Raw genomic sequence first — 23,862 nt, 5'->3', positions numbered from 1 at the left:
TAAATTTATGAAAGAGCAAATGAAGCAGTTTTGCTGCACCAGCTAAATAGTAGGTGGGATGAATGGCTTTTATTATCAAGTCTCAGTAAACAATTAACTAATTAAACCAAATCCTAACCAAACTGTAGATGAAGGAACCAAGTCACAGAGAAGTTAAGTAATTTGTCGAAACAAGATTAAAAGAGGGAATGAGAGGTATCTCTCGTCTTCCGAGAACCTATAAAGTCTATTTAAGTTTGTAAAAGACACACTGTAAGGAAGTAGAGCAGAAACCAGTGGAGACAGAACAGAAAAGTCAATAGAGAAAATCAATGAAACCAAAAGCTGGCTCTTTGAAAAGACGAATAAAATCGATGAGCCTCTAGTCAGGCTAACTAAGAAAAAAATGAAAAAACACAAATTGCTAACATCAGAAATGAAAGAGGGGGCATCACTATATAGCCTATGGACATTAAAAGGATAATAAAGGAATACAATGAACAACTCTATACCCACAGATTTGATAACCTAGATGAAATGGAGCAATTCCTTGAAAACACAATTCATTGAAGTTCACACAAGATGTAGACAATTTGCGTAGGCCTGTATCCGTTAAAGAATCTGAACCAATACTTGATAACCTTCTAAAACAGAAAGCATCAGGCCCAGATGGTTCGCTGAAGAATGCGATCAAACATTTAAGGAAGAAATTATACCAATTCTAATTATCCAAAATTTCTTTCAGAGGATGAAAGCTGAGGGAATACTTCATAACTCATTCTATAAGGCCAGCATTACCCTAATACCAAAACCAGACAAAGATATCACAAGAAAATAAAACTATAGACCAATACCTCTGATGAACACCAGTGTAGAAATCCTCAACAAGATATTAGCAAATTGAATCCAACCATCTATAAAAATATTAATATACCAGTATCAAGTGGAATTTATCCCAGGTATGCAAGGCTGATTCTATATTCAAAAATCAATTAATGTGAGGATTCTTAGGTCTGTGAAAATATTCTGTAGATACCATAATGATTGATGCATGTCATTATACATTTGTCCAAACCCACAGAATGTACAACACCAAGAATGAACCGTAATGTTAACTATGGACTTTGAGTGATTATGATATGTCAATGTAGGTTCATCAGTTTGTAACACATGTACCGTCTGATGGGGGATGTTGATGGGAAAGGCTATGCATTTGTGGGGCAGGAGGTATACATAAATACTAGGCTTCCCTGGTGGCGCAGTGGTTGAGAGTCTGCCTGCTGATGCAGGGGACATGGGTTCGTGCCCCGGTCCGGGAAGATCCCACATGCCGCGGAGCGGCTAGGCACGTGAGCCACGGCCGCTGAGCCTGCGTGTCCGGAGCCTGTGCTCTGCAACAGGACAGGCCACAACAGTGAGAGGCCCGCATACCGCAAGATAGATAGATAGATAGATAAATAAATAAATAAATAAATAAATAAATACTTTGAGTATATTTACAGAAAAAAGGTGATAACTTCATAGAAAAAAAAATCATGAAAAGATATACCTCAAAATGTAAATCGTTTTTATCTCTGGATAGATTTTTACATGAGCAAATTTTCAAAACTTTCCACAATTACATGTATTATTTGTATAATAAAAATAATAAAGGGAGAAAATCAGTTATATAAACAGATTACAGATGTCTATCAACATAGCATCAAGAGAATCAGTCCCAGCTCTATTGGCTATAAGCTTTTAAAGTTAGTTCACATCACTGGGATATTCAACTATTTTTTCAAAAACATTATCAAATAATAAGAGTGCAGTTTCAAAACACAATAAAAATAGTATACCTACTTTTCAAAGTGACATAAAATGAGATAACCCATGCTTTGCAGCGTCTGCATTAAAATAACTGCCCACAAATGTTAGCTATTATTACCGAAACAACAAGTTTCATATACAGTTACTCCTTTGATCCCCACCAGCTCTCCAGGGGAGAGAGGGAAGTTACTGCTGCTATCTGGGTTACACAGACACAGAAACCAAAGCTCTCCCATGTTAGCTGGCTTCACCAGGACAACACAGCTGGTCTACAGAGAAGAAAACTCAAAATCATCCATGCTCTAGTGAAAGAACTAAATTGTAGAGCCTATAAAAAAGAATGACTTTGTTTCTATTTGTTCTGTTTGTACTGATACCCTAAGTCAGCAAACGCGGCGTTTTACGCTCGCTCTCGTTTGTTTGCCACAGATTATTTTTCTCCTACGCTTCTCCTTTCCTAAGTTACTGCCGTCTCTTCTTCCTCATCCTTTCCCCACTGCCCCTTCCTCTGGGTCAGTCCTCCTTCCCCCCTGCGCTCTTCCAGCACGGCTGCTGTCCCCTGCTAGCTACTTCTCCCTGCTTTCTCGACTACTCCACCCTGGGTCTTTCTGCTGTCTCTCAAGAGCTCCAGAAACAGATGGCAAACCCATTTTGTTGAGTAGGAGTGCCACTCTGTGCCAGCCTGCGGGAAACGGAGAGTGGAGGGAGTGGGTGTGGGTGGCAGTCAGTTAAGGTGTACTAGCCCCACAATTTCCAGAATTTTAAATATGGCAACTAAAGGCTGAGAAGGAATTGATGCCGATAACACAAAGAACAGGGCCAGATACACCATCATGTTAAATCAAGCTCATTATATTCTTATTTTAAACTATCTTCTATAGGATACTGTATATATAAATATATACAATAATATATAATATAAATATATAGATATAGGTATATTACCCTAAAGTTATATATTATATTTATATATCACCCATCCGATAAGATATATATTTTAAAAACTTACAGAATTTTATATGTCTCCCTATAAACTATAGGTAGACCTTGCTAAGAAAAGTTAAATAAGAGTCAGATTGACTAAGAAAATCATCTAGATTTTGATTTAGCCAAAATCCATGGAACTAAATCAGGTAAAAATCAGATAGTAAACTGAGATTTGAGGTAATTTAAGAACACAACAGGGTTCCCTCATTAAGCTTTGTTCAGGCAAATACATTCTAAGCTTAAACTGTTTAAATAAATTCCTCAAATCCTTACTTCAATTTGCTAGATAATCTGAACTTAAATATGAGAGAAACCAGTTTCAAAATATTCACATTTCTGTCCTACCCTTGGACTTTGGTCCCAAATCCTATTTTTAATTCAAATCCCATTAGTGTTGATCTTTTTATCTCCTTTTACACTATGAATATTAAAAATTAATAGCAATGAAGTTGAGAATGTCTCTAACAGCCCCATCTCCTCTCAGTGTATATGGAGACATCCTTAAATAACAAAATACAAGTGCACACGCACACACACACCCAATTTTTAAAAATGCACACACCCAATTTAAAAAACTATAAAGGAGCTTAATGTAGCAAAAACTCTATACCTAACATTAAATATCTGAGAATTTGAGGCAAGGGTCTTCATTATGGTGCTTTTCACTGTTTCTAGAATAACAAATAGGAAAATATGATGAGATTATCAGACACTGTACACAAACCATCACAAAGCAAACAAAAATGGAAGTATTTCAGGGCAAATGTACATTTGATGACTTGTGGATAGAAGAAAATATTCCCATTCTTGGTATACGCAACTGGTTTTGCCTGTCTATCTGCCTGAAGTCCAACAAACAACCCTGGGCTCTTCGCAGATTCCAGGCTTACACATGCATTTTCCAAGTTCTTCTTAATTTTAAAATGACAGTGTCTCCTGTACCCTACTATCAACAGAACATTATTTCATAGATATGAGCAAACACTGAAGGACAGAATTTAAAACCAGTCATTTCACAAGAATATAATTTTGCTTCATTTTCAAGTCCTCATGACAAATCTAGAAGATGCTCCACCCTGTTCCATAAGATCCAGAAACAGGGACCATGTGATTAGCTGAGAAAGAGGACAAAGGGCTCTGAATCTCAGAGAAGCTTCATGTAAGCTGAGTGCAGTGTGTGCTGATTCCCTCCAGAGCTGCCCACCTCTGTAAGTGATTAGGGGATGCTGAAATGTGAGATTTCCCTTTTAGAAAACACTCTAAAATACTGATGAAAAAGAGGGCAATTCTTACAAGTCCGTTTACATTTAAGCATAAACCAATTTTCACCAGTAAACAGAGTTCACACAAATTACTCAAAGACTGTAGAGCAAAGCATTCAAGAATTAGATGATTATAAATTATAGGAGTGATCTATACACCCTTCAGATCACCAAAATCACCTCGCTTTCATGGCATTTATAATCTAATATTAGAAAACACTTCACTTTTTTCACATTTTGTTGCTTTAAAAAGTTTTCTTATAAGATTTAAGAGTTCTAGAAAATAAGTTTTGTGAGAATGAATTAAAATTTCCAATAGCATCTATTATTTTATTTGTAAAAGATAATTGCATTCTGATCTCTGCCCTCCAATGTGAGTTTCTTGTAGGTAAGAACCAAATGTCTGTTGTCCGTCTCTCTCTTATAATATAAATATAAATTAGGCAACTTCTACCTTTTGTTCTTGATATGGATATAATAAAACTCTGGCTTTGATTTGTCCATGGCCAAGTAGAGGACACAATCCCATATACAAATAATAATATAATATGTAAGGCCAGCATGATAAAGGTGAATTCCTTGCCTTTGGGGAGAGAAAAGGCACTAAACTCAGGAGAATAAGGAAGAAATTCAATAAATGTTTTATTAGCTCTAAAAAAGTTCTCTGATTTGCTAATTTCTAATCTCATAATTTCTTCATGTAATGTCTTTTCCTCTCCTTTTGATAATGAGAAATGGGATTATTCCCTGTAAAATTCACCATTCCAGGTGATCAGGTTTGGGACACGCTACCCAAAAATATGGCACCTTGGTGTATTGAATATTTCAAGCTGGCAGGTGCAGGAAGGGTTTCCTGACCTTCCCACGAAGCAGGTCATAAGACCCTCATGTGAGAGGCGTCCTCCCAGAGCATCCTATCTCCAAAGGCAGAGGGACTTTGAGGGACAGATCCTGCTCATTTCCCAGTTCACCACATTTAGCTCATACCCTTCTTTGTCCTCTCACTTCTTTCCTCCACTCTTTATCACACCCAGCGTAAGAACACTCGGGTTTAACCACTGCTTCAGGGCTTCACTCTGCTCTTCTTAACAAGGACTGCCCATAGGAAAAACTAGTTACCCAGAGCCTAATCTTTTTAGGTTTTATCAGAGCCCAACTGAACTAGGGGAAGGGAATTATCCAGCTCCAGCCCCCTCTAGCCATCCCAGAACTAAGAAGCACTTGTGAAGTTCACAGTCCAGAGGTGATGAAATAAAAATTCACATTTTAAGGCAAGACAAGAAAAATTTAAACATAAAACTTTTTCTCTGCCCTTTGGCTTTCTCTTTGCCTTCTAATGTGTGTTGTGCATCTTCATTATGCATTAACCAGACCTCCCCAATGGCAGAAATACCTGCTCAACCATAAAGATCAATTTTTTTCCTTCTGGAGCTAGCCTTGTAAGTCTTTAGAATATAACATTTCTTTCTCAATCCTATAAGGGGTCACAATGACCCACCACTCACTTGTACGTGCAGACATCTTTGGTGAACTTTATGTAAAATGCCAATATACCATTTCCCTTCAAGAGAGCGATTAGTGCAGACCTGACCGGTCAGAGGACCTGGGGAGATCCTGGGCTGCACCTAAGTTCTTAGCTTAAATACTTACTTATGACCATATTAATGTTATTAGCTACATTACTTGCCTAGTTTACGAGATTATTGGTTCTTGCGTTACCAAATGTGTGACTAAGCCTCAGATAAAATTAATGATGACTAGGCAACTTGAAACAATCAACCAAATATACAGTTCTATAAGATCAATGATTGTAACCGTGTAACTCTAGCTATGGGAGGAAGCAATGAGAGGAAAGCATTTCCTGGACCATAACATACTAGTAGGACAGGCAGCCGAGAGGCTTTTGGTTACCGTTAACAGGGCCTAATCCAGGAACAGCACTGATCGGCTTATCGACGAAATCCTCACCTGACCTGGGGATGAGCACTCCTAGCACCGTGGGACAAATTGATCACTAGATGCCTTCCAAACCTGGGTCAAAATTAAGACCAAAAGGGAGGGGACTGTAAACTAAAGAATGTTGCCCACCATTCAGTTCTACAAGAATCAAGTCATCAGCCACGGCAGCCACTGACCTACAGCACATCCTGAAAGGAGCTCAGGGCAAAGATCAGGATGAGGTGCTCTGTGCTCTGGGAAACTGCAGAACAGACCTTCAGATGGTTAGATATTCACAGGAGAGATTTTTTACGAACCTGGATTTTTGCATCTTCCCATACTTCGAATGGCACTAAAACCATTAACTAAGATGCCTCTTCCTTGTGACTAGCAGCAAACTTCAGCTGGGATTCATGCTTGACTGCACGGTACCCCTCCTCCAAAATCACACACACACTGACCTCCCCCACTTACCTCTTTGGAACAGTTCTCAGAGCTCTCCGAGAGGCCGTCTCCCGGACTACAGTCCTCAGTTTGGCTCGGACTCTATTTTCTATTTTCTATTTCTTTCTTATATTGACTGTTGATTAATTTTTTTCATTGACAGAGACACAGACCCACTAAGAACATGATTTACCATTATTTGCATGAAACGAAGTATGTCTTTCACTGAATTTTATACTTTTCAACCCATTGGTCTAGCACTGTATATACCTAGCCCATCTATATGTTTCATAAGCAAATTGGTCAAAATATGAATAGTCTTTAACTTTTTAGTTATTTGCACGTGCAGAAATATATTGTGAGTGAGGAGACAAAATTAGATAAATCTGAGATGAGAGAATCATTCCTAGTTTCTACAAACTAGACCCTTGCCCACAAACAAGGATCCTACCAGTATAGGGTGTATCTGCACGTGCACTGTCTGATATACTGGTCTCTTCAGCTTGTCTTTCCTACAAATCCTACACCTTTTTTCCCTTTGTATTCATGTGTAGTGACAAGTTCCACCCGTGTTGTTTTGAGGCTTTTCTTCTTTAAATTGACAACCTTACAGTTGTTGCTAGTGAACGGCATGCTGTTTGCATTCATGCTAACTTGAATCCCTACTCCACCCGAGTCTGTTAAAGTGACTTATTCCTACAGCATAACAATTCTATGGCAACAGAAATAGAAACGTTTGTTTGTTATCCGATCAGCATTGCTTGGTTAAACATAAATGTGTTTGCCTATGAGAAATATATAATGGCAGACACATTGGAAACATTAGTGCTTTTGTTCAATTTATACAATCAGCATTTGTTGAGTTGCTACAGGACGGGAGGCACTGTTAGGTATTTAAGTTATAGTAGCATGGGCTGCATCTTAAATTCCTTTGGAGATGTAAGCAAGCCTTATCACAGGCTCTATGCAAATGACGGTAATTAAGATAATTGTTACCATTCTATTTTCAAAAGTAAAGTCATTCCAGCCCCGGGATTTCTGGTCAGATACAGTGAAAGTGAACAATAATATGCCTGTTGTTATGCATCTGTACTATATCCTAAGAGCAAAAAAGCACATGCATTTTGACTAAAAAGACCCACTACTGAGACAGGTTGGAACCTGGGACCCTTTGCTGCAGTGCTGAAATGCTTGCACATGGACACACCTCTCCTCAAGGAACAAAAATACAAAGAAACTATATGGAACTAAAAATAACTGCGTGCATGCACAGTTGGGGCAAATTCCGGACAAAAGATACAAAAAGACCAAAAACCCCAGCTGCTAAATCTGAAGAGCCAGGAGCAAAAGCAGGGTGTTGGGAGCAAAAGCAGGGTACTGCGCATGCCCCCTGCACACAGCACCACCTAAGCGGCGGGCAAAACACCTAAGCCACCCCTCCGGCCTGACCGCTGGACACACCCCTCCCCTCACCCCATGTAAGAAACAAGCTTGCCCCCCCTCAGGGAGCGAGCAAGGGAACCTGTTACTTGTTCTCACTCCCTCCTGCGGCTGCAGGGGTCCCAATAAAGCCTCGCCTGAACCTCTTGTCTGGCCTCTAGTCAATTTCTATTGATTACAGAGGCCAAGAACCCTGGTCCGTACCACTACCAAAATTTCAGGTGGAGAATTTTAGTCAGACAACCGTATCAATGTGTCACTAAACAAGTTATAATATAAAGAAAACACTACGATGGAAGTGGCAGAAGGAAAATATACATATAAGAGTTCCGTGCAGAACCTTCTCCACGAAGGTTAAAATGACAAAAAATCTACTGAGTAAATCTTAAAAGATCTAATTGGCTTTACTGAATGATTCGTGAACCAGGCAGCCTCCCATGTAGCAAGTAGACGGGAGCCTCAGAGGGCTGCAGAGAGGGACAGGTTTTTAAAGGCGAGAAAAGGGAGTCATAAACAAACAAATAAAAAGATTATTTCAGGGGCTTCCCTGGTGGCTCAGTGGTTGGGAGTCCGCCTGCCGATGCAGGGGACGCGGGTTCGTGCCCCGGTCCGGGAGGATCCCACGTGCCGCGGAGCGGCTGGGCCCGTGAGCCGTGGCCGCTGGGCCTGCGCGTCCGGAGCCTGTGCTCCGCAGCGGGAGAGGCCACAGCCGTGAGAGGCCCGCGTACCGCAAAAAGAAAAAAAAAAAAAGATTATTTCGGATTAAGTCATCTCCCTTTGGGGACAAAAGGGTCTTATTAGGTGGGTTACCTCATCTTCCTTCGGGGATGGAGAGGGCCCATGTGACAGATTACCTCATTGGAACTGAGGTAATTCCAGAAAATTCCTGACCGACCAATTAAGACTACATTTCTGGAGGAGGGTAAAACTTCAGTTAGGTGAGGTATTAAGTCCCAGTTTGGTGACATGGTCTAGCATAAGTGACTCTGTTTTGGGCCTGTGGTCTTCTTTCTAATAACACCAATGTAAAGGTGAAACATCAATGTTGTTTAAAGGGTGGACGCCATTAGGAGGTGGCTACAGACAGAGTCCTCCAGCCATGACGCGGGTCCATATGCACGAAACAGGTGGCCCCACAGGACTCACAGGAGGAGCCCTCACTGCCCTCAACGTCCCATAGCCACACCAAGGGGCCAATCTGGGCTGTGCCTGGTGGGTAAAAGCTTTAAATTTAGACTAGAAATGCTTCAGTCCTGGCTAATCTGTTAATGACACCAAGGGAGTCCTTAGATCATTTTGATGGGCCAGTTTTAGGTAAAGACACGCTACTATTGTTTGCTTGTCTGATTATTCAGGGGTTAAGAGTGTCATACAAATACGAGAAAGCTAGCTCAGCCTTTTTCCCAGGCAACAGACACCCAAGCATATGAGTCCATCTCCTCTCCTGGCTCTCCCTGCTCATCTTCTTACAAAATCAGGAAATTCACCTTTGGCCAGAATTATGGCACGTTTTCCTGTGATTTACAGAGTACTCTGGCTTCCTGGAAAGGCTCTTTAAAATTTCAGATCTTTCCAATAACTTTCCAATGCAATAATTTTTCTAAGACCAGGCTTTGAATTTTTAACAGAAATACTGAAAAGCTAGAGACCTGTATAGAATGTTTGAGCCCCCGATTTTAGGAGGCAGATGGACAAAAGTAACTACCTTGAAGTACGTCATAAGCCAGAGAGACCTCTAAAACCTTACTTTAAGCTGAAGATTTTCACCGATGTTTTTAAAAAAAGAAGTGACAAGATTTCCAGTGCTGCCCTCAAGGATCGCAGCCACCTCCCCGTGTGTGGGCGCCGATAGCGAACTGCACAGGTCAGGAAAGCCACTCGTTCTGTAAGTACTGAAACACTTCCATTCTAGAGGGTCAGAAGCTGCGGTCTGATCCGCCACTTTGTCCTAGCGCTCGGGCTGCTCCGGCCTGCGAGAGCCCGGGGGGCCAGGGCCCACTCCTGGTGTTGTGGGGTGCAGGCTGGACCCCAGCAGGAGGAACCGGGTCCCGATAGATAACACGGGCATCAGCGCTACCCCGCTGTGCTGATAGCCCCCGGGCTACTCTGCACGTTGCTCTGCCTCGCAGGAGCGCCGGGCGGACTGAGCTCGCTGTTAAAGGCAGGCTTGTGACTCACGAGGACCTGTCCTTCCCGGTCTGCCCTTTGAGACAAGGGTTTTCTCAGTTCAGCTCCTGCTTCACGCACAGGTACCCCCTCACGAGGCCTCCGAGGAAGGGCCTCAGCCTTTGGGACAAATCACATGCAACTGAGACGTGGCATGCTCATTTCCAAAAGGCCTGGGGCGTCTCTGCACTGCGCTCTGCAATGGACTGAACACCCTACTTTAATGCTCTAAATATCAAATTCCATGCAGTCAAACCGTGATCAACAGATCTCACTGGGTTCTCCATTTTGGCTATCTCTGTCCCAAAGCAAACAGAACAGATGCCTCTGCTTTTTTCAAGTTATTAAAAATCTTTAAGAAGTGATACCTGAGTTTAAAACACCAACACATGATTGCCGGCCTCAGTTCCAAAGTGCACAGGAAAGCCTGAACCTAGCTTCTCGGGCGGAGAAGCCCATTGGGGAAAGGGGTGGGGCTCCTCATGCTGGTTAAGGCACAGGACAGGCTGAGAGGACACGATTCCAGATCCAGTCCCTCACCCGGCAAGCTGCCAACAAGACTGGTTCTAGGAAAGCTGCTGAAGTAGAAAAGCTGTGGACTGGAGCTAAGGGAGCTGTGTCACCAGCTATTCTGAGACCCCATATACCAGGTGAAATTTTGCATGCAAGAAGATGAACCTCATTGTAAATAAGATGGAATCTCTCTCCAACCTAGTGGGATAGGGGCTTAGAGGTAGATTTAATTTGATTTTAGAAAAATAAAGTAACAGAACATTTTTTGAACTCTTAATTTAACTGGGTAGATTCCATACCCACTGCATTCATGTTTATTAAGCTCTGATTGACTAGGACCTTTACTAAGCAGAATGTGCTGTAAAATACAGTAGGGGGTAACTTTCTAAGTCCAGAGCAAAGAAAAGTTTTCATGAAGGAAATGTGACTGATTAATCACTTAGCCTTAATTTCAGCCTTACAAATTACATGGGTTTTCTTCTTCAATAATTATCCTTAAGTTAACAAACATGCATGAGTAAAAGAGCACATGTAAATTACGTAACATCACATGAGAAGGCTGCAGAATGAAAGCTGAAGTTAGGTGGCCTGGGCTCACCTGCTGCCACACCTACTATAGCTGTGAGACCTTGGGCAGCGCACTTAGTCCTTCCACACTGCAGGCTCTTCATCTGTCGGAAAGGGAAAACAATGCATTCTCCCAAAGGGCAGATACAAAGGCTGATGTTGTAACACACATTAAGCACTTCAAACAGTGCATGCTACCCTATGCCTTCTCATTTTTCAAAATAAATAATATGCATGTATTTTTAAGACATTTTTAAAAGCCTTGTATATTAAAAGCTCCGTTTCAAACCTAGACTAACAAAGCATAGTTATGTGAAATTATTGGTTTTTTCCTTAATAATGTGGTCCCCCAAGGGGCCTTTGAGACGTCAGATTGTCTCTTTTAGGAGGTTCATTAAAATTTTGAATGTTATCAGAGACGTGGTCTACTTTTTCTTGTAGAAATTCTAATTGCTGAAATTTAGGACCATTTACATATCAGTTTCTCAAAAATTAGTGAGGCAAAACAGAACAATGAAAAAAGTGAAAGTAAAAGCCAAAGGAAAATAGAAACTGATAATCTTATAAAAATGCCTTATGCAAAAATATATTACATATGGATACAATACGATTGACAAACAGCAAAAAGAAAAATTTCTACGTACCATTCCAGTGACAGAGCCGTTGTCAAAGAGCCAGAGAAAGATGCTTCATTTCATGACTTTGGAAAATGCATACATTTCCTTTGTTGAAAATAACATCAAAGAGACCTATAAAACGTTTTAAGTATTAGCAAGTAATTCTTGCTTTTAAAGCTTTTCTTCCTATTCAATTATACACTGAAACCTCCTAATAATACATTCTATAGTATCTCTCAGCTAAATGTCTTTAATTAGTCAAAAGGTGGAATGCCAGTAACCCTTAATAATCTACACGCTGCTTGGCAATCTGGTGGTGTTTCCATGGACAATCTCTAATGCCTCTTCTTCCCATGCTAGTCAGTAAAGCCCCCGAGACCACCCCACCCCAAATAACACTCAACGGAACTGTTTCCAGAAAGACAGATTATCCTAGTGTAAAAACCCATTTCTGTTCTGTAAGTCTCAGAGACTTGAGGTGAAATAAATGGATACATTATAAAATTAAATATATATTATTTGGGCACTGGTGACTAGTTTGTATGATTATGATGATAAAGATTATGTCATCATATATGTGATGGTTTTTAGCTTTCAGTATACCTTTACATGTCATTTGATCTTGAAATGTAAGCTTCTTGGGGGCATGAATTTTTGTCTACTCTGTGTATAGCTATATACCAGCACTCAGAACAATGCCTAGGACACAGTAGGCGCTCAGAAATATTCTATAGATAAGATCACTAAATTAGATCCCCAAATACAAATACGAATACTGCCTGATCTCACTTACATGTTAAATCTAAAAAACAAGACAAAATAAAAACAGACTCGTAGATAGAGAGAACAAATGGGTGGCTGCCAGAGGGAGGAAGTAGAGGGGTAGGCAAAATAGGTGAAGGAAATTAAGTGGTACAAACCTTCAGCTATATAATAATTAAGTTACAAGGATGTAATGTAACTATATCCTTGTCAGCCTTGTAATGTGGCATAAGGAGTATGGTCAATAATATTGTAATAACTCTGTATGGGGACAGATGCTTGCTAGACTTCTCATGGTATAATTTCATAATGTTTGCAAATGTCAAATCATTACCTAGTACACCTGTAACTAACATAACATTGTATGTCAACTATCTTTCAATTTTAAAAAAAAAAAGGTAAGTGTTCAAAACTTGTTGAAAAACAAAAAAATTAGAAATCTCATTTAAATTATAGAGTTAAGGAGCTACTCACCATGAGGAAAGAGTTTAAGAATGGAAATATTATTTACTTTTAAGAAAATATATTTATTCAAGTAACATAACTCTAAGCCCAACATGAAAAAACGTATTGAATCCAGTAGATGCCAAAGAGAAATGTCTTCACATTCATTTTTCAATCAACTTAATAGGGTTCCTAATAAAGTTAGAAATAGATGACTCTCTTACCGCTGTACAGGACAAGTATGGAAAGATCACTACGCACATCACGAGTAACATAATGGGGGCCTCCCCTCCCCATGCCCGTGCTCACGTTCCCTTCCACCAAGCCCAGAGAACAGGGTGCAGCCCTTGGGCTGGCGACTGAAAGGAGCTAAGTACTCCAGCTTTGCCCTTTCTACCCCAGGGGAGCCGCTATCACGAAGGCCCTTTCTCTGGCGTTCTCCGTCACCCGCGAGCGCAGCCCCCTTAGGGGAGACTGTGGTTGCCCAACACTGCCTACATCTGGGGAGGTAAGCTTGTCTCATTCTGGGGACGGTTAGCAAGTCCTATGGGCTCACAAACAGAGCCAGTACCCCGCCTTGATTCCATCAGTAATAAAGCTGAGATTCTGATTTCTATTCATCTGTGTTCTGTATCTTATCTCTGAATTGATTCTGCACACAGGAGCGGAAGAAAATGCTATTATTTATCGACGCCTTTTCAAATACCCAACTCTTAAAAAACAATAAAAACATCCCATTAAAATTAATCACAAAATGAGAATGCCAATATTACCAACATTATTTCACTTTCTTAAGGATGTGCTTGCCAGTGGAAAAGTGCTTAAAACCAAATCAATAGATATAGCTATTGGGCAGTAGTAGATAAATTTATTATATTTTGTAAAACCTGAAAAAACTCTTTAAATTCATTAGAGTGGAGTAAGGTGGTACGATTCAAGATAAATATACATCCAGACCAGTGCCTGGCATATAACAGGCACTTAATAAATACTGAATGAACAAAACATATAAAAACTACAGATTTCTATACACTTGTATATATGTTAGCTTTATTATGGAAAAAGGGGTTATTTACAATAGCAACCAAAAGCCTTGGAACAACACTAATAAGACAATGTAGTACCTATGTGAAGAGAGAAGAAATGAATGTATATATACACACACACATACATGGAGTCCTGAATTAACAGACAGAGGACAAACTCTTAAAGAAAAAGACTGAATACTGTGAAAACATCAATTCCTTCCAAGTTACTGTATAGATTTAACATAATTTTAGCAAAATTTCCTTCAGGATTTCTTGGGAACGATGAAATAAAGTCAGTTTGTAAGAAAACCCGTAAACGTTAACTCTGATCAATGCTCCGTGCTGTAGTTTGAGTATTAGACTCTCATGTCACTGTCTGACGCTTCAAAATGCCACTTGCCCTCCGCTCGTGTACAGCTGCTAGAAGCTCCTCGGAAGGGACAGGGCCTGGCCTGCCTTCGCTGTCCTGGTCTTCCAGTCTCCCTCACCTTCATCTACCAGGTGAGTTTGGGAGGTGATTCACCTGCTCACGGGAGTCACCATGGAGGCAGCACTGCAGGCCCCCCCCTTTGGTCGGTCACTGCCATTTCTCCATCCTGCAGTGCAGAGGTCACATAGTGAGCCATGAGTGCATCCCACTAGATTAGCATTCCTCTAATACCAGCAACTGCCTCCTGGTACTGGGGAGCCCTTTCAAGATGAGGCCTTTTTGCACTGGACAGCCGTTTGGGGTGGCCAGATGGCACCTGCTTACATGTTCATCCGTGCTTGGTCTAAATCGCTGAAAACCCAAGGATCCATGCAACAGATTCAAGAGAAATTAGGGGCTCAGGTCAACCTCTGACCACTCCTACTTTGCTGTGCCTTCCTAGAGGCCTTCCCTACGATCTAGTGGCTCTAGGTCCATTCTTTTCTCGCCATCCAACAAACAGCTGGCCTGAGAGAAAACATCAGTGTATCACACGGACAAGCAGTCCCTAAGCAGTGGTCAGCTGTGAAGTCAGGTGCCCATACTTCTGTAATTCAGTCAGGAAGGACACAGCAGGCCCGGGTGGAGTGAGAGAGTATTATACCCAGCACAGCAGGCAGCAGGGGCTGCAGGTTCCTATTGGGCCCCCAACCCCCGAGTCCCATGGGGTAATGCAGAGCAGGACTGGGTAAATGGGGCACACACAGTGTCACAGCTTACACCTTATCTGGGCGACTCTAGGTCTGGGTCTCTCGTGAGGCTGCACTCAAGGTGTTGGTTGAGGCTGCGGTCATCTGAAGGCTTGACTAAGGCTGGAGGGTCCTCGTGCAAAAGGGCCCCTCACACGGCTGCTGGCAAGAGGCTTCTGTTCCTTGACTAGCTGGCCTCTCCACAGGGCTGCTTGATGGCCTTATGACATGGCAGTTGACTTCCTCCAGAGTGAGTGATCCAAGAGAGAGTGCCAGGAGAAATCTGCAATGCCTATTTTACCTGGTCTTGAGAATCATACGCAGTCACTTCCACTATATTCGGCTTGCTGGCAGAAAGTCACCTAGTGCAGCCGGTACGCAGAGGGAGAGGAATATGCCCCACCTTTAGAAGAGGGCAGTGTCACGTAACTTGTGGACATATTTTGCAAGCTCCATGCTGAAGAGTGCAGCCACCTCTCCCACATGCACTAGTCTGACATGGCACCCAATAAACACTCAACCTGGTACAACTACTTACATAGCTCCATAGAGACAAAACAGAAAAATAATAACAAATTAGAAACTTCCAGTGATGTGCTACCTTGTACATTTTTAAATGCATTCTTAATCCTTTGATTAAGAATCTGAATCTGAATTTAGATTATGATCTTTTTAAAAAAAGAAAAAGTACAACTATAAAGTGAGAAAACTATGTGAATCTGTATTTTATAGCAAATCTTTTGAAATTTGGGGGAATGGGAAGTTTGTGAAACTGGCCCTGACATAGAGCAGCCAACAATGGTTTAGAGTTAAAAACTGATTTACTTTGGTTGTCTGGTCCTTCCTTTCAGTTCTAGGAACCCACACCAAAGACAAGAAGACTTGTTTTTGATTGTCATTGTCAATGTTGGTACAGTGTTGTTTTTTATACTTAAGAGCTTGTAATCATAAAATGAAGCCCCCTGTGGTATTTCAAAGATCTTCTCATGCTGAGTATCTGCTTTTAGGTCCACTATTGCCAAGAAATGGTTCAGTAGCTCTCAAAGAAATGAGCATTCTAACTCTCTGAGTATGGAAATACCTAAATTCATAACCAGCTTGATAACAAAATAGAGGATTGGTACATGGTGATAAAACATTTTTTGTGGAGTGAAAATTTAAGCCAATATATCTGAGACATATTCTTAAAATATTTTCTTGAAAAGATGTTCATGGGTCAGCATTGTTCATCACATTACTTTCCAGGCATGTGAAAACTGATTCATGAGTATGAATTTATGGGACACTGCGCATAACATCAGGAAATAATGCTGCAAGTAATTATCACACATAAAAGACCTCCTGCTGCAAATGTCAGTTATGCTGAAGAAAATTACTCATCCTATCCTGCACCTGCCTTTTTTTAGGACTGCTCATTCTACTCTATGTATTACAGGACTACCATATTTAGACACTGGGAACATTTAAGGGTAAAAGTTTCTCTATTTTCATCATCTACTGGTTAGTTCGTTCTACACAGAGACTCACACACCTGGCTGTCAGTGCTGGCTGCAAGACAGAAATCCAACTGGGGCTGTCAGAGCACCACTTCTTTCCCAGGGAGCCTCTCTGCAGAGCTCTCTGAGCTTATTCATATGATGGGGGCTGGCTTCCATGCAGGACTAATCCAAGAAGTGCAGGTAGATGTGGACCTTGGGAGTTACAGTGTTGATTCATCTGCGTCCTATTAGTCAAAACCTGCAGAAAGGGCTGACCCAGCGAGGGATGAGGAAGTCGCTCCACTTCTTGATGTGGGACTGGTAGGTTCCCTTTATAAACCAGCTTGTTGGGATGAGTGTTAGAAGACAATTCTCCCTACATTTGTCATTTTCCTGCATGGTCCAGTGCCTCTGAATAAAGGCGTTTGCAAATGTTTGTCCCAGGGGAGTAAAGATAAAGACCTTTCCTTCCCTTCCCTGGAGAAGATTTGCTAACATTCCAGAATAATGGCAGGTTCTCTCTGTCTCTTCTTTCTCTCTCTCTGTATCTCGCTTTGTTTCTCTTTCTCTAGAAGGAAGAATGGGCAACTCTGTATAAAATCAGAGTTTCCTAACTTGGGGATTTCTCTCCTTTAATGTACCCATCCACATACGGTCGTAACATCAGGCCCTCACTTCGTGACACAGTGAGATGGGGGCCTTGGGGAGCCAGTGTAAGATGTTGCTCTGGCTGCTGCATTTGCTCTGAGAAATAATGGTCTTGGTCTTTGACTCAGTGCTCTTGTGTTTTCTGCAAGTAGGCTAAAACTTAGATCCTTCACAGTTTCTGATTTAACAATGGGAGACATTTTCGTGACCACATTTGGAAATACAGTCGACTATATTCAGTAAGGAAAAAGAGTGCCAGCATTGGCCCCAGGGGCCCCAGGGAGCAGGATATGAAGGACCATTCTGACCGACCTAAGTAGATAAGTGATCCCAAATGGGAACTGGTAGGTAAGAAAAATGTCTAAGAAATAGACTCGTTGAAAAGAGAAGCTACTAGGACATATTCTTAGATTCCCACATATTTTCATAGAAGAGAAAGTTGGATTATTCCCTGGGATCTCTAATATGAGGTGGAGGTTACATTTTGGGGAAATGCTATAGGTTAATGTCTCCTGCACATCCTAGAGGCTATCTGAATGGCAGTTTCTAACAAAGTACAGCAAGGTTACATCCATAGATGCAGCAGGCAAATTTTCTTTAAATAGTGAAGGTGTAAATTTCAAGAGGAGCTGGAGGTTTGGGGCCATGGTGACAGTCTACCGTTACCGGCTTTACTCCAAGAGGAGCTGGAGGTTTGGGGCCGTGGTGACAGTCTACCGTTACCGGCTTTACTCCAAGAGGAGCTGGAGGTTTGGGGCCGTGGCTTCATGACATGCTGACATTAAACAACAAATCCAATTTCTCTTTGCCGAGTTTTCCCTCTGTACTTTGATTATAACACTACAAACAGCCATTATTAGAACTGTTGTATGTGTTTTTCTTCTGTATCAAGAGTCTCTGGAATTCCAAATAAGGTCTTTGTCATTTCTGTGGTCCTCAAATTACTCAACATGGTGCTTTGCCATAACAGGTACTCGGTGTTTAGTAGAACCACCTGAATTCCTCAAATGGCCATACAATGCAAGAGCTACAACTGCTGTTTTTTATGAACACTTTATGTTAGTTGCCTACATTTTATTCTTCATGTAAGTAATACATGTAAAATGTAAGTAAAATGTAAGTTTTTTCACGGTGTGCTGTCTGCATAATTGTATTGTCTGCCCAGGTTTAAAGTCTGTTGTCTACTGACCATTTGTATTAATGTAGATAGCGAATCATTTCAATGGTCTAAGACTGGAATAAAATGCTGTCTGAGAAATAAGAAGCAAACTTTAAGCTGGGTCTGGAAACCTGCTTTCCTCTAGCTCCCAAAATTGCCACGGCACCACATTCTTTGCCCAGTGATTTTACCATATTTGCCTGTCTTCTCTCCCACTGCATCAGCTGTGCCATCTGGATACAGACATAGAACTGAAGAGTATTTCCTTTCATAAACTTCCAGCTTTCCACAGCCCACTAAATAGAAAATCAAAATAAACAAACAACACCAGTATGAGAAAACAGAAGAAATTACTAGGAAACACCACTTAGTAAACATTATATACTGTCTTAACACATCCAGTAGCTGTTCGAACACTGTTTTGTACCAAATAATTTAAGGCCAAAGGTAAAATCTTACTGTTTCTTTTCTCTTAACTTCCAGCTTCTGCCCTGAGGATACAAAGGAGAGAGAGGAGCATTAATTTCAGCAGAGCCATGCTTTCCTCAATCATCATGAAACAGAATATTCCAGCACATGTCTGACACTCACTTGCAGAGATGATACTGTTATCCCTGGCATACAGTTCTCTGACAATTTTACCAGCATTTTCCCTTTGATCCAGCCATCTGTGGAAAGAAAAATGTATCAAGTATATTCTGAATTTATATTTACACTAACCACTGGCAATTATCTAGCCGAGTCAGAAATAATGGATACAGGAGTTAGAAAAAGCCATAGATACCTAACTGGTGAAAGCAGACCAGAAATTAGAAAAGGAAACACTTTAAATGATTATGAGAGTTCAAGGGAGATAGGAGAAGCTGCTAACAGGTAAGGATGAAATATGTTTTTCCCTAACTCACAAGTGAATTACTCAACCAGTTAGCCTGCCAAAGTCATAGATTTTACATCCACTGGACAATTTATTTTATCCTGTACTTTGGCCACCAACTACAGGTCAAGCTATAGCCAGTTATTTAATGTACAACTATTATTGGTTGTAAGGAGAGTGTTGGAAAAAAGAGCAAACCTATCACTACTGTTGGGACAATAACCCCAAAATCAAGACTTAGTGACCGTGGGTCAGCAATGTCACGGTTGTATAAAAAGTCCCATGCAACATTTATTTTGTACATTTATTATTTTTGAGCTATTTGAGACTCAGTCCAAAGGGAACAACTTTTCTTACCCAAGATTTTCATTCTCCTTATTGATGAAGAAAGAGAAATCATATTTTTAAAATCTATATTAGTTTACCAAAAAAGATTTAAATTTGTATCATCAGGAATGATAGCAAACATAATGGATATCTTTCTAAATAGAAGAAGCAGCCCCTAAAATTAATGTTCATAAAAGTTACCCAACAAAGCATCGGTGACTAGGAATGACTGAATAAACTATCCATTTCTCCAAAATACATAAACTTGGAACTGACTAATATGAATTTGTTCAATGCAAAGCATGCTTACAAACCTGTGGCAGAAAAAGGCATATTTGTGGTTCACTGTGGGATCCTTGATTACAGTATCATCAAGAAACCAGCCGTTTCCTAAACACAAATTAAAGAAAGAAAAATATGGTGTGTATATATATGGACCAGGTGTTACTGGAAGTTTTGAGAAAGAGGCCCTAGCTTCCAAATTTATAAAGGTCTTGTTCACCTTTAAGCTTTAATGCTTCAAATAAAGCAAGATACAAGAGAGGTAAACTGTAAGAGGCATTTAAAAATATTTCTTATACATGTAACAAAAGCACGGCATACTTCAAGGCTTTGTGTTTTACAGTATCTACTTCAATATGATTTTCCAAACATCTGAAAAGAGAACAACTCTGCAATTGCTCTTCATTTCATAAACTGCATTTATAATCCTGGACCTAACATCTTCCAAAAAATATATATCTGATGAGTTAGCAATACTGTCGATGTCCAAAATGCATACACATAGAAAGCTATTAAAGTTCAAATCTGGACCAAGTCTACATTAATTAATTATACATGTATGTATGTGTGTGTATATATATGTATGCTAGAAGAAGAGCAGTCATTCAGAAACTCTGTCCAAGCACACAGAATGAGCTGATACACATGAAGATAACAATCTCTTTTTACAGAGCAGAAATAAATGAAATAGAAACAAAGAAAACAATAGGAAAGATCAATAAAACTAAAAGCTGGTTCTTTGAGAAGATAAACAAATTGATAAACCATTAGCCAGACTCATCAAGAAAAAGAGGGAGAGGACTCAAATCAATAAAATTAGAAATGAAAAAGGAGAAGTTATAAGAGACACTGCAGAAATAGAAAGCATCATAAGAGACTACTACAAGCAACTCTATGCCAATAAAATGGACAACCTGGAAGAAATGGACAAATTCTTAGAAAGGTATAACCTTACAAGACTGAACCAGGAAGAAATAGAAAACATGAACAGACCAATCACAAGTGATGAAATTGAAACTCTCATTTAAAATCTTCCAACAAACAGAAGTCCAGGACCACACAGCTTCACAGGTGAATTCTATCAAACATTTAGAGAAGAGCTAACACCCATCCTTCTCAAACTCTTCCAAAAAAATTGCAGAGGAAGGAACACTCCCACACTCATTCTGTGAGGCCACCATTAATACCAAAACCAGACAGAGATACTACAAAAAAAGAAAACTACAGACCAATATCACTGATGAATATGGATGCAAAACTCCTCAACAAAATACTAGCAAACAGAATCCAACGACACATTAAAAGGATCATACACCATGATCAAGTGGGATTTATCCCAGGGATGCAACGATTCTTTAATATATGCAAATCGATCAATGTGATACACCATACTAACAAGTTGAAGGATAAAAACCATGATCATCTCAATAGATGCAGAAAAAGCTTTTGACAAAACTGAACACCCATTTATGATAAAAACTCTCCAGAAAGGGGGCATAGAGGGAACCTACCTCAACATAATAAAGGCCATATACAGCAAAGCCACAGCGAACATCATTCTCAATTGTGAAAAACTGAAACCATTTCCTCTAAGATCAGGAACAAGGCAGGGATGTCTATTCTTGCCACTATTATTCAACATAGTTTTGGAAGTCCTAGCCATGGCAATCAGAGAAGAAAAAGAAATAAAAGGAATACAAATTGGAAAAGAAGAGGTAAAACTGTCACTGTTTGCAGATGACATGATACTATACATAGATAATCCTAAAGATGCCACCAGAAAACTACTAGAGCTCATCAATGAATTTGGTAAAGTTATAGGATACAAAATAATGCACAGAAATCTCTTGCATTCCTATATACTAACAACAAAAGATCAGAAATAGAAATTAAGGAAACAATGCCATTCACCATTGCAACAAAAAGAATAAAATACCAAGGAATAAACCTACCTAAGGAGGTAAAAGACCTGTACTCGGGAAACTGTAAGACACTGATGAAAGAAATCAAAGATGACAAAACAGATGGAGAGACATACCATGTTCTTGGATTGGAAGAATCAATATTGTGAAAATGACTCTACTACCCAAAGCAATCTACAGATTCAATGCAATCCCTGTCAAATTACCAATGGCATTTTTTACAGAACTAGAACAAAAAATCTTAAAGTTTGTAGGGAGACACAAAAGACCCCAAACAGCCAAAGCAATCTTGTGGTAAAAAAACTCAGCTGGAGGAATCAGACTTCCTGACTTCAGACTATACTACAAAGCTACAGTAATCAAGACAACATGGTACTGGCACAAAATCAGAAATATAGATCAATGGAACAGGATAGAAAGCCTGGAGATAGACTCACGCACCTATGGTCAACTAATCTATGACAAAGGAGGCAAGGATATACACAAAGGAGAAAAGACAGTCTCTTCAATAAGTGGTGCTGGGAAAACTGGACAGCTACATGTAAAAGAATGAAATTAGAACACTCCCTAACACCATACACAAAAATAAACTCCAAATGGATTGAAGACCTAAATGTAAGACCAGACGCTATAAAACTCTCAGAGGAAAACATAGGAAGAACACACTTTGACATAAATCACAGCAAGATCTTTTTTGACCCACCTTCTAGAGTAATGGAAATAAAAACAAAAATAAACAAATGGGACCTAATGAAACTAAAAGCTTTTGCACAGCAAAGGAAATTATAAACAAAATGAAAAGACAACCCTCAGAATGGAAGAAAATATTTGCAAACAAATCAGTGGACAAAGGATTAATCTCCAAAATATATGAACAGCCCATGCAGCTCAGTATTAAAAAACAAAAAACCCAACCAAAAAATGGGCAGAAGACCTAAACAGACATTTCTCCAAAGAAGACATACAGATGGCCAAGAGGCACATGAAGAGATGCTCAACATCACCAATTATTAGAGAAATGCAAATCAAAACTACAATGAGGTATCACCTCACACCAGTTAGAGTGGGCATCATCAGAAAATGTACAAACAACAAATGCTGGAGAGGCTGTGGAGAAAAGGGAACCCTCTTGCACTGTTGGTGGGAATGTAAATTCATACAGCCACTATGGAGAACAGTATGGAGGTTCCTTAAAGGACTAAAAATAGAACTACCATATGACCCAGCAATCCCACTACTGGGCATATACCTAGAGAAAACCATAATTCAAAGACACATGCACCCCAATGTTCATTGCAGCACTATTTACAATAGCCAGGTCGTGGAAGGAACCTAAGTGTCCACTGACAGATGAATGGGTAAAGGAGATGTAGTACATATATACAACGGAATATTACTCAGCCGTAAAAAGGAATGAAATTGGGTTGTTTGTAGAGATGTGGATGGACCCAGAGTCTGTCATACAGAGTGAAGTAAGCCAGAAAGAGAAAAACAAATATCATATATTAACGCATATATGTGGAATCTAGAAAAATGGTACAGATGAACCGGCTTGCAAGGCAGAAATAGAGCCATAGATGTAGAAAACAAACATATGGACACCAAGGAGGGAAAGCGAGGTGGGGGGGGGAGTTGGGGGGGGATGGTGGTGGTGGGATGAATTGGAAGATTGGATTGACATGTATACACTAATATGTCTAAAATAGATAACTAATAAGAACCTGCTGTATAAAAATAAATAAATAAAAATTTAAAATCTCTTTTTAAACATTTAATTTTATATTAATTTGCAGACTGGAGTTGGTAAAAATACAATTTACTTTTATTTATAGATAAGAGGGAATATTTTAACCCTTCATCGTGGTTTTATCTATACAAAGAGCCAGTTCAAACTCTATCCTCCTTTATTGAAACTGCTTGTCTTGCGGAGGTAATACTCATCAGCTGTAAACTCTTACAAAGCACACATTCACGGCCTGGTCTCTGCTTACCCTTGGGCTTCATCACTCATCACACTCCCATTGCTGAGCCAGGCCACACTCGTCATCATTGCCTAGA

At 40.1% G+C, this 23,862-nt stretch overlaps 1 protein-coding gene across 1 annotated transcript in view; it reads right to left on the bottom strand.

Moving 5' to 3' along the window:
• Window positions 1–23,862, bottom strand: part of LOC103082242 (lipoxygenase homology domain-containing protein 1) — a 127,129-nt gene that overhangs the window by 48,375 nt on the left and 54,892 nt on the right. Inside the window, 9 exon segments of the mRNA XM_082931325.1 lie at window positions 3,545–3,718; window positions 11,137–11,209; window positions 11,750–11,773; window positions 11,775–11,854; window positions 18,591–18,644; window positions 18,647–18,695; window positions 18,859–18,890; window positions 18,991–19,067; window positions 19,915–19,990. Coding sequence (XP_082787451.1) covers window positions 3,545–3,718; window positions 11,137–11,209; window positions 11,750–11,773; window positions 11,775–11,854; window positions 18,591–18,644; window positions 18,647–18,695; window positions 18,859–18,890; window positions 18,991–19,067; window positions 19,915–19,990 — 639 coding nt within the window.

This window comes from Lipotes vexillifer, unplaced genomic scaffold, assembly GCF_000442215.2.
Source record: "Lipotes vexillifer unplaced genomic scaffold, Lipotes_vexillifer_v1.1 scaffold69, whole genome shotgun sequence".
Lineage (NCBI taxonomy): Eukaryota > Metazoa > Chordata > Mammalia > Artiodactyla > Lipotidae > Lipotes > Lipotes vexillifer.
The sequence above is the reverse complement of the archived record's forward strand: the minus strand, read 5'-3'. Positions and strand labels throughout refer to the sequence as shown.